This window comes from Dipteris shenzhenensis, chromosome 12 (genome assembly GCF_047967505.1).
Source record: "Dipteris shenzhenensis isolate YYH24624 ecotype China chromosome 12, Dip_SZ_1.0, whole genome shotgun sequence".
NCBI lineage: Eukaryota > Viridiplantae > Streptophyta > Polypodiopsida > Gleicheniales > Dipteridaceae > Dipteris > Dipteris shenzhenensis.
Genome location: NC_141607.1, coordinates 10,806,425 through 10,818,751, shown reverse-complemented (window position 1 = coordinate 10,818,751; position 12,327 = coordinate 10,806,425). Strand labels below are relative to the sequence as shown.

General features: G+C 40.8%; 1 protein-coding gene across 1 annotated transcript; it reads right to left on the bottom strand.

The window, feature by feature from the left end:
• Positions 1-1,859: 1,859 nt before the first annotated feature.
• LOC147895805 (phosphatidylglycerophosphate phosphatase PTPMT2-like) lies at positions 1,860-11,973 on the bottom strand. The gene is made up of 6 exons (XM_087382302.1): positions 11,624-11,973; positions 4,583-4,705; positions 4,146-4,239; positions 3,786-3,868; positions 2,735-2,824; positions 1,860-2,624 (listed from the first exon to the last, which is right to left on the bottom strand). The coding sequence occupies exons 1-6, from the start codon at positions 11,963-11,965 to the stop codon at positions 2,124-2,126; spliced, it is 1,233 nt and encodes a 410-aa protein (XP_087238428.1). The 5' UTR covers positions 11,966-11,973; the 3' UTR covers positions 1,860-2,123.
• Between the last annotated feature and the right edge of the window lie 354 nt (positions 11,974-12,327).

Sequence of the window (12,327 nt, the reverse complement as noted above, 5' to 3'; positions counted from 1 at the left end):
CAAGCACTAAGTTGCCTCATTAGATACCTCTTGTTACGGCTACAAGATTTGATTTGATTTGGAATGGCATTTGATATTGCGACATAGATAACAAGTGGAGCTCTACATTAAAGCCTCTAGTCCCACAATCAATAGGTTGGATTGTTCTCACTTATCTTTTTTGTGGATAGATGTAGGTGAGTAGCGCTCCTTTGACATCATCTGTGTGTTACCATACTCATGCACCGTCATGAGAACAATGGATGGATGAAGGTGAGTGGAGATCCTTCCATATCATCTATGTCTTGTGCACCTTCAAATTGTAATGAGCCTTTCTTTGTCTTGTATATATTATTCATGTGTGTATATTTTCGTGGAATTTTAAAGTAGGCATGTCGAATTTTTGTGGAATTTTAAAGTGGGTATGTCGATAGTTTTGCAAAACACAAAGCGCACACATGCATGCATGCGCACACACACACACACACAAACAAATTGGCATGTGCTACAAGATTCCTGTACATTTGGATTCTAAATCCCTCTTCCATTTTGCTCACTGGTTCAATCCTCCCCAACCGCTTCACATTTTCCTCCACACTCTATCTCTATGCTTGACATTTAGCACCTAATAGACCTATGAAAGTCTTTGGGTCATAGGCTTTTAGTCTAGTATATTATTTTTGTCCCAAAAACCTACATATGGTACATAGAAATCTTAAAAACCCTCTAATTATGCTTAAGTAATTTCTCCCTAGGCTGTCAATGTGAGTAAAAGGACATGGGGTCTCCTTACAAAGAATGGATTTTGGCATAGCCTTTAGCTACCATGACTAGCCACCAATGAGTGAAAGATACCTCAGGAGCTAGAAAAAATGAATCTGAACAGTGAGTGATGGCCTATGGGGGATCATCATTGTGCATCAGTTCCCCTTTTAATATTCAGGCTACCTTGATATCTCTGGATTTGCAGAACCTGTCCCATGAAAGTGCCTTTGTTGGAATGCTGGCCCGATTTTCGCAAGTCCAGCAACATATAATCTCTACTTGGCCTTCTTGCACATTGTGTCTGCCAATTATCACCTCTAATTTGGCTAGACGACGATCTGATGCATTGACTATTTCATGTCACCATAAATGGCTCCTTGCTATCGTAATTCACCACTTATCCCCTAGTCCCTTAATAGCCTAATCAAAGTCCTCACTTTGACATGTGTTTATCTTGTTAATGACCATCCTATTTGCAAACGTTTGAAACTTTTTTCTACTCACTTTGAATTTCCAAGTGCTCTTGACTCATGCTCTCGACTCAACCTTGAAATATTGAAAAAAATACACCACTATCCCTCCCAACATCCTCTTCCTTAGATCTTCTTAGCTCGAGTTTTAAAAAATCCTATTCTTTTTCTTTTCAATAAACATATTCATATTCTATTCCCTTCCCTCCAAGAGTGTAGACATTCCATGTATTAACATATCAGTAGCATGCATGAGTTAGTGAGAAAAACTTTAAAATATTGGCATAGTGTAGACATTCCATGTCTTAACATATCAGTAGCATGCATGAGTTAGTGAGAACAACTTTAAAATATTGGCATTCTAAATGCATTTAGTTCTGGGGTAAGGAACCACTTCTAGCGGATTCGAGTATTTCTCCACCTTAGACAAACAATGCCAAGGACTCCTTAGTAAGCAACATTGTGCTAATATTCTCATCCATACCCAGCTTAACATGAGCCCTGAATTTGCTGTACGATTACTGGCCTGGAATCCTCAAAAAGGTAAGAGCCAAAGACAATTGCTCACACAAAAATTCAGGAATGTCATTGATATGAATGGATTGGTTATGTACCTAAATATTGCATTCCAGCTTCACACTCATAGAAAGCCAAATTGCAGCAAACAAAACTTTCAGAAATGTGTACCATACATTCTGTCGACAATGCTAACCAAGCATACAACCTCTAACAAATTCCAAAGCACTGAGAACAGCCAAGTCGATACACATAACACTGAGTATTCATTTTGGCATTTGTGGCTTCCACATAATTTACACACAAGGATTAGAAACCTCCAAGTATGTACAGTCTTATCGCCTTGAGATACAATCTACAATTCACTCACCGTGGGTATTCATCAGGAGCCAATTAGCATTCCACGAGTCCTTGCTGGCAAACATGAAGGTTCAAATGAGACACCATAGGCTGGTGAGTATATTCAGTGGACGACTGTGTATTGACATCTGACAATGCACCACATGTCAAAGTCAACTTGAATGCTCTATCCCCAGCCTGGCAGCCAAGCCATAAGCAAGACAACCTTGCCAGCGCCGCTGAAGCTCTAGCAACTCCAATAACACTCCTTGCAGCCATAAAGCGTACTTTGTACACTGTTCCCAGTTCCTTTGTAAGCTTGTTGCCAACAAGGCCAGCATCTTCTATTCCCCTGTAACCCTCAAGATCTGAGAGGGTCACAAGAACAGGGGTTTCGTCAGAGCAGCTCCGCTTTTGGTCTTCATGAAGCCCCCCTATTTCAGCACAATCAAATGCAGGAAGGCTTTTGTACATTGGAAACTGTGGAGATGCATGGAAAAATGGGAAGTCTGTTTTGTTTTCACACTGCTGGTAGTCACTATACCTTTGTACAGCCTGCATTTGGACACAGGACCCACAGTTAAGAATGAGAACTATTCATACTTATACCAAAGTGGCATAAAATAATTCAATCTTCACTCCAGTGGTTGAGTTTAGAGTGGAACCTCCCACTGGGAAGCTGCCAACAAGACACGGGGCCTTTTAGAACGAACATAATGAAATGCATCAAACGGCTTCATTCCTCGATGCTTTACCTGTTGCACGGATACCATCCCACCCCCACCAAAAGAGAGATCGTCAATATGAACTATAATAATGTGAACAAAGCACCGCTGCATGCTTGATAACTCTAAAGGAAGATCTATTTTGAAAAACTGTGCAAGCAACGATGGTTATGTAAGTAGGCTACAACATATATCTACACAGAAATTTGTTGTCTTCATATATATATCAAGATGATACGGGAATAATGAAGGATCAATTGAATATCAAGAAACTATTGAAAAGTAGGTGAAGAATTTGTGCAAACTCAGAACATAGAACTCTTCAGTCTTTCCAGAATGTGGCAAATATGCCTATCAAAGGACTGGTAGCCTCATTTGCAAATCTCCCACAGAATCCCAAAACAGTTTCAGACTGTACAAGACAAGAAGAACAATGGAAGGCAGTATAATATCTAGATCTGAAGTCCGAAGAAACTCCAGCACATGTGGAAGAGTTGTTATGGAGATCTAAGGTGCATACAACACTCTGCAGGTTTGGTGAAATGCTAAGGAGAAAAGAGCTGTTGTCATGCACTCACATAAAAGATGACTGAGGAAACAATGGGTAAACCATCACTTTTTCCCACTGTGGCATAAATTTATATGCAGAAAGTCCCCATAAAACTTCTAGCGTTTAAATCTTGACAGATGCACTGCTACCTACAAACTTCATACCCCGATTATAGTTTATCCTATTGTCTAATACATATATTCAGTACAAATGTTCGAACAACAAGGCAAACTGTTCTTGCAGCAACAAGAGTCTTCCATTCTCTTCCAATGAGCAATGCCCATCCTATGTCTGAAAAAGTAAGAAGTAAAAGTCTACTATGTTAACAGACTGGTTTTAAGATATTCTCTCTGAAGTCAGGACGCACACGTGTTTCCATGCCAGAAAGTGAGCTTTTGAATAAAAGCTGAAAGAATGTAACTGAATTTCATGCGTGCTTACCAAGTAGCAGAGGACAATGGTTGTACTTCGACCTCTCCCTGCTTTGCAATGTACATAAGTTGTCTTCCCCTGCTGTACATGCTCTGCCAAAAAGGGTAAAATCCCTCAGAACACTCACCCACAGTCTTCTTCATTCCCTCTCCGTGTCCCTCCTACCCTTAAGTGAACTGAACCAGACATGCAGTACATTTGGACGCCTGTACTACTAGACTATTCTTGTTTTGAAAGGATGTCAAAGGAAAGACAATCACCAGAATCAGACCCATTAAAAGCATGGTTAATTATTAGATAGATAAGAGCCTGCAGCTAATTTGCTCAGTTCAGCTAATTCATGGATAACTGAGATTCATGGAGTCTCACCATGGATAAAGTCAACAGCACGCTCGATATCCACGAAAGACGGAGCAAAAAGATAATCTTGAGTAGGAATTACCAGGTGCTTCATCCTCTGACTCTGAAATGTTTATGAAATTCATTACTTCAAAAAAAAGAAGAAAAAAAAAAAGAGGACCATATTTCTTAGCCTCTCCACAGGTCAGCCCCACCTGTTCTGAAGCTACAGATGACATAAAAACCTGCACACAAAAGCTTCATCTCCAATCTTACGAGTTTATTGCTGTAAATTTAATGGCCACTTGCATGTTCAAGTGAATAATAAGTTTGTGAGATGCCACACAGTGGGGCAATCTAGGATGGCAAGCATGCACAACAATGGCAATAAAAAACCCCTCTGAGAATCCAAGCAGGTAGACAGAAAGGCCATAAAAGTTAAAAGGAGATTTAACCTCAGGGAATACCTTATACATAGATGCTGATACAAGTGTTTCATATGACTCATTAAGAGTTATGACAGCCTCCACGCCAAGATCCTTTAAGCGGAAAACATCCTTCGGAAACGGAACAGCACCTAGAAGTAAAAACTGAAACCAAAATATTCAACAGAAAATTTCAGTTGATGCAAGCATATCTGCCATGGAAGAAATTTTAACGTAAATTTACATATTCCCATTTCCCCCACAAACATGACCTTTAGACTATACAAATATCTCCATACTGAATCTGTCACAACTCCGAAGGACTATATAAATGTTTCCATACTGAGATCTGTCAAAATTCTGAAGGTCAAGGGGGGGCAGAGAGTGAGAGAGAGAGAGAGAGAGAGAGATGAACGATCTACTTCTACTGAATCTAGAAAAGTTCTTCATAGAATATCAAAGTCCATAATCCTCTCATGACCTTAACGTAGACACGCATGTCACAAGAGAAGATGTGTGCAAAAGATCAAAATGTGATTTGCTTGGAAACAAGCCAAGTTTATCTTCACCATATCATCAGATGTGATGCACATTGACGTAACCAGATTAATAAGGTTGTTGAGTGGATGAGTAAAAATCATCTTGTAGATTTATTGTGCTGTATTAGAGGCTTATTAAGCACAATGCCTATTACATCTCTAAAAAGGCGATGAGAAGCAAGAAAAAGACAAATGTCTTCTGTCGATCAAAGTTTGGGAGGTTCAAGCAGTACTTTTTCTGGAAGAAAAGTAGCAGCATAAGTCACAACAGACCCTATTTGGCTAATTGCAGATCCTTGGAAACTATTTGTGATTGAAGCAGATCATAAAAATGTTGTGATAGGAGCAGCACTGCATCAAGGTTGTAGACCAGTTTCTGTAGAAATTAAAAACTTCTTGACGCTGCATTGACGTATCCCACCAGGTGAAGGACTTCAAGCTGTTATTAATATGGTAAATAGTTTGGAGACACAATTTATAGTTTAAATGCATGGACTGATCACCACTTGCTGAAATATGCTTGTAATCACCCAGATAGTAGGCTAGTCAGCTTGAACCCATGCAAGAGCTAAAATATCACAAGGTTTCATCAAACTCTGGTTCCGATGCTTTGAGTACAATCCCAAAAGTGAATACAGTTCCCTACCATTTCATCTCTTTCAAAGGCTTTGCCTGACAATAGGTCCTTTGCCAAGAACTTGAATGGATGACTGAGAAAATAAAATGGGCCAGCAGTACTCTACTAGAAATGAATTACTGCTAAAGACGAGCAAGGAGAGAGAGAGAGAGAGAGAGAGAGAGAGAGAGAGAGAGAGTTTGGAATAGATTTTATTTTGAATGTCATCATGTTCCCAATGGAGGACACCCTAGTGTATATCAAGCTGTAACCCTGGCTAGCAGATATTTCCATTGGCCATGAATCTAAACCTATGTTGAGAGTTGTGTACGAAAGTTTTAGTTGTGCCAGCTCAGTAAAGTTCAACCCTTAGAGCGTGATGTAATGAAGGCCAAAAGTTGGTCAAGCTAGTGGGGGTTAAAATTTTGGGGGTGTTTGCAAGATACCATCCCCTCATGTGCAATGTACATTTGGTGTGACATCTAATCCTACTCCTATCCTCTCTCTATCTCTCTCTCTCTCTCTCTCTCTCTCTCTCAGCCAATGCCTCAATGTTTCTCTAATATCTGTGTCCTTGTATATTATAATCACCAGTAATTGGTGCCAAGTAAACCATGTTGACATGTGGTGGTGGCTGCTGCTGTTGGTTTTGGTTACCTCTTTCATTGTATTGTCTGATAGGTATTCCTCTTTCTTCTTTGTGGTCCTTGTCTATAGCCATCCAAGCCACAGTATGTGCATGCTTGATCTTGGTTTTGTCTTTGTTGATTTCCCCAATTTTGCTGATTGGGTCTTCTTGGTGCTGCATTGTGGAATCTTTGCCATCCTTGCCTGCCTACTGCAACCTGATTTGCTGCCATGGGTGAGGCCTGATTTTGGATGTGTTGAATGTGTGGTGGGACTCGTCCTCTATAACTTGGATTGTACCAACATCTCTCTTTTTCATGGTTGTCCTTCCTACAAAAGTCACTGTGAACTTTGGGTGGGGCTAGTGGTGGCTTCAAACTCTGCAACTAGTCCTTGATCATTTGCTCCAACTTGGAGTGTTGTCTTGACAACTTGTCTGATTTCTTCTTAGTCTTTGACTTTTCTTTGCTTTTGGAATGCTTGTCCTTTTTCTTTTTCTTGGTGTTAATAGCTCACGTCCGCTGGCGACCAGTTGCTCATGCCCTCCTGCGACCAGTTGCAATCGGACAAAGCCCACGACAAAGATTTCCATCGTCCGCCCAGCCTGTTCCTCGCCTACTACGTTTGGTTATTCCATCAGGTATTGCTTCCACTTTGACAAGCAACATCAAGCAACCAGCGAATAATTGGTCACACCTGCCAGTGACAAATTGCTCACACTCGCCAACGACCAATTGCAATCGGATGACACCTGCGTGGCCCGCCCAGCTTGTTCCTCGCCTATTATATTTGGTGATTTCGTCAAGGTATCAGCCCATTCGGTCTCACAAAGGAAATCGGCAGCCGCCATCGACAACCTCCAACGCTACATCACCATACTGCCGTTCAGTTCATAGCCTCTGCAATCCGTCATTGGATTCGTCACACTGCCTATTCATTTCTACCATCACCTTAGACTAGGTTTGATTTAATTGGCAGGTTAAGTTAGCCCAGTAGGGCTAGGTTAGTTTCATTGGTTTGGTTAGATTAGGGTTAGGTTTAGTAGTTGGGTTAGCTAGGTAACGTAACTAGGGTTAGGCTAACTTCTTGTTGAGTTGGGTTAAACTAACTAACCAAGGGTGATTCAAGTGCCTTATCTGTTTTAGCAGGCCTAGGCTAGTGTACTGACAGCCCTAGATGACCTAAGAACACCCCTTCCCAAAAAAAAAAAACAGAAAAGAAAGGCAGCCTTGCCAGCCCAAATTTTGAGGCTTTTACCAGGCCTTATCAGGCTGTTTCCAGCTGATTTTTCAGCCTCATTTGGGCTCCATTTCAAAGCCTCTCCATCGACCTTTTCCCTCAGAGCCTCTCCACCGATATTTGAACACAATGTCAGCCTCCTCATCAACCATTATAATGAGCCGACATTTTGGAGCAGCAGATCTATTGGATCGGGTCCTTCCTGCAGGGACATAGCCTCATGCATTGCAGGCTGTGGGGATGTCATTTGCTGCAGCACAAAGGCCTATGCAGCCCTTGCATGAGAGTCAATGTCTCTAGAGATTTAATGCAATATACCTTCATAAGACTAGAATATATCCAAATTACGATTTTAATAGAACAAGCAAAAGAAAAAAGGGAAATTTTTTGAGAAAAAGAAAAAAGAAGACCTTTGTAAAACTAGAATAAATCCAATCGTACAAATTCAGATTTTTCTTGTTCTAAAGTCCAGAATTCTACTATGAAAATTTTTAGCTGTTGGGGCTTCTGCAGCCAGGTAAGATATTCCGATAAAGTTGAACAGCTGATCACCACTTGGACGAAAACTCAAAAAATTTGCATGTCCAATTGAAGGATAGACCTTTGTAAAACTAGAATGTATCCAATCGCACAAATTCAGATTTTTGTTGTTTCCAAAGTCACAAATTCTACAATGAAAAATTTTAGCTGTTGGGACTTTTGCACCCGCGTAAGATGTTTCGAATAAGTTGAACAGCAGATTGCCACTTGGATGAAAATTCAAAGAATTTGCATGATCGCTAAGGTGATAGGAAGATATACCTTTGTAAGAATACAATATATCCAATCGTACAAATTCAGATTTTTGTTGTTCTAAAGTCCAAAGTTCTAGCTGTGGGACTTCTGCACCCGCGTAAGATATTTCGATAAAGTTGAATAACCGATCACCACTTAGACGAAAATTCAAAGAATTTGCATGTCCGCCAAAGTGATGGAAAGCATACCTTTGGAAGACTAGAATATATTCAACCGTACAAATTCAGATTTTGTTGTTCTAAAGTCCAAAATTCTACAATGAAAATTTTTAGCTATTGGCGCTTCTGCACCCACGTAAGATATTTCGATGAAGTTGAATCACCACTTCGACGAAAATTCAAAAAATTTTGCATGTCTGCTAAGGTGAGTGAGAGAGAGAGAGAGAGAGAGAGAGAGTTAAATTAGATAACCCCGAAAATTTTTAAATTGTAAAAGAGGCAGGAATAAACAACAGTCTAATGTGCTAACACAAGGAAACAAAGTAAACATAAGACAACAAATTAAACACCAATGCAACCACAATAACAAATAAAATAAGCGAGCATGAGAAAAAATATAAAAATAGAGATTATCTTTATATTTATGCGCACACGCGCGCACACACACATAGCGATTTTAAACTAACCGATACCTAAGAGTACATGAATATATACCTTTGTAAGACTAGAATATATCCAATCATACAAATTTAGATTTTTTGTTGTTCTAAAGTCCAAAATCCTACAAAGAAAATAAAAGAGAAAATGAAAGAGAAGAAAAAAGAGGTAACAATATTTTTTGAAAAACAAATGGAAGACATACTTAGCAAGCAAAGCAACAATTATGTCGACATCGGTGCCCAACTTGAATTTCTAACGACCCGTGAAGTCTCTTGGGCAAACCCAGTACTTACTAAAATACGTCAAATAAACAAAAGAGAAAGAAAACAAGAAATAAAGAAGAAAGGAACAAGGTGACTGAGTAAAAATAAACAAGCAAATCAAGAAACAAAATCGACAAAAAAACAAGAGTAGAATCTCTCTCTCTCTCTCTCTCTCTCTCTCTCTCTCATATGTAGGAATGAAAGAAAGAATTTTCAGAATAAATGAATTATTTAAAACATAAGAAACTAAATGAACCTCTTACACTTATGTACCACTTCCTACAACGCTCAACTCAACTTTATTCCTATTTATTTTGGCCCATGGAGGCTAATCAAGCTATGTTTGTCCATGGTTTAATATATTTTATGCATAGGTTAATCTTTTAAGCTTATGTCTAAGAGGGGTGCACAATATATTTGAAATTCAAGTGGGAATTCGAAACCATAATCTTTTATTTCACACACTTGAGCTCTACCACTAAGCTATAGAGTAGTATAGCATAAACATAAAATTATAAATGGTCCCTCCTTCCCCTCCATGTCCCTTCCTGTTTAATGCCCCCTTCATAAATGGTCCCTCACCCTCTCCCCAAGCTCACCTCACAAGGCTCCTTCTTTAATGCCCCCTACCTCCATTATTCTTTACCCCTTAGTTTAATCATGCCCTTGCCATCTTCCTTTTCACCCCTCTTCTTTCCCCACAACTAATTAATAGGAATTTCCATCTTTCCAACATCTTGGTGACATACTTGGCTAAGCTTCTGTAAAATGATAGGGCAGGTATTGAGTCGTACAAGGCCCTCATAGGCTCCGAACCTGTCCTGCATCAGGCCCTGCACCTAACCTAAGTGCCCACCATTGGTGAGAGTTCATCCACGTCATCATGTACCTCTGAACTGTTGCTGCAACATATCTCCCAAACCATCAACTAAGGTCTAATCCACACCTAGAAACGCGGCAATCGTAAGATACACTCCAAGGTACCTCCATAATATCGGTCCCAATAAAGGTCTCAAGATTATTATAGTGAGTGAGGCACATAGCACCAGCCTCTTCTCTACGAAAGTGTGCACTCCCAAGAGCGTTTTCTACCAAAAGAGAAGGCAAAAAAAAGTCTGCCACTTCGAGAAATGGTTTTTGACTTGAGCGTTTATGCCTAAGGAGAAAGAGGAGTATATTAAAAGGGAAATAAAATGCTCTATTCGAGAGATTATTCCTTCTCCTGATCTCTCTTACTATATGCACATAGCAGCTTGTGATGATTGTAGATCTGAATTACGTTGGCAATCTCATGAAGAAGGTGAAACAACATGAGGACCGGAAGCTTCCTTTCTATAATCATCTATGTCGATCCTATAGAGAGAAAAATCATACCCGAGAGAGAAGGAGGTGAACCCAAAAAAATAAAATAAAATAAATGCGAAAAAGAGGGAATGATGAGGGATCTGAAGAGGAAAGCATGGTGGGGCAGGCTCCTGAAAGGGACACTGGAAGGTGGTCTCCCTGAGACTGCCATGGTTTACCGGGGATAAAATGAGCTCTATCTATAGGAGTGACGAAAAAGGAGGAGATTCCATAGGCAGCAATGATTGTAGCACTTTGCCATGGATGATGCAGCAGGAGCTACTTGGAGGGCATATGCGTTTAATAACCATAATTCCAAATGTCCAAGCAAATTATAAAGAGGGTTGGGAACGTTACCTGGACATGTACTTCGGCGTTTCCAAAGATGTAAAATTGAAGAAATACAGGAAACCTCAACCAAACCTTGAATTTCTCCTTCGAGAGATGATTTCAAGCGTGTGCAGAACCCCGGAAACCACCAATTTGAAGGCTCTTTAGAGCAAAAACTAGCGAACGACTTGCAAGAATCCAACAAATCCTATAAATCTCGATCCCACTGTCACACAAACGCCCCACAGAAAAGAAGGCTCCCCAACTACGATCTGCATTCGTACCGAAGAAACTTGAGTGCGACATTAATTTGACACGGCCGAAGCTAATTTGTTTGAGACGACGGTCCTTGCAGGTATTTTCGATATCCTCACAAATGGTCTAGTAAAGAAATCCCAGAAGTAAGGGATCACGACAAAAAGCACGTGAATTTGGGTACATCAGAAAGAGAGAGAATGGAAGGCGAGCATTCTTGACGTAGTCATCCATAAACTACCAAGACAATGAACTATAATGCAGGACGAATAAGATTGAACATTGAAAGGCAATTTTCCGTAAAACTGCACCTATCGATTACAACAGCGGCGTTCACTTGCAAATTATATTTAGCTCGCAGGACAGTTTGCCTCATAATGGATGAGCAGGAAACCAATAATTTCTACCACGAAGCGAGGGGAACCGAGAGTTACATCAACAATTCCATTCGAAGGGAGCACAAGGAGGGAGAAGACCTGTTCGATCTGATCCCACCATCGAAAATCTGCTTCGAACTTATTGCGGACGACGTTGTACAAAAGGGTGGGGTAGAAAAGGAGACGAGCGCCGGCGCCGACAAACATCTTGATGGCGAGCTTCTCAGAGTTGACGACGGATCGGAGGGGAGAAATGGCGATGGATGACTGACCGGTGTCTTCATCCTCAGGTTGTTCGATCAACATGACGATTCTGAAGGAGGAGGGAGAATTGTAGGGTAAGATGGAAGATGAAGGCTTGGAGAATGAAAATAGAGAATTGGGAAGGAAGCAAGATGAAGATGAAGGTGAGGAGGAGGAGGAAACTGTAAAGCTAAGCATGTTTGTTTTTTTTTTTAATTCAGCAAGAAAAGAGTATGTCATAAAAAAGGGGTGTCCTTTTCGGATAGATACAGGACGGTAGGTAGCCACTTGGCATTTCTTATGGCTTTCCAACCAATTTTCTTGCCGCGCTCACACCACTCGGCTGCGCCAGACGGTCTGGTGTTCACACCGCCTCGCCTCGCCTCGCCTCCTCACATGGCTCCAATAGTTCCTATTGGTGCACCTCAACCCTTGGGCGAGAAGGGGAGGGGAGCGGAGCGGGTGCTAGACACCCTTCCTAGCACCCTTCCCTTCCGTGCCAATGGGTTCATCCGAACGCCCCTATTGCCACCTTGGCTGCTGAGTGACGTGAACCTGCC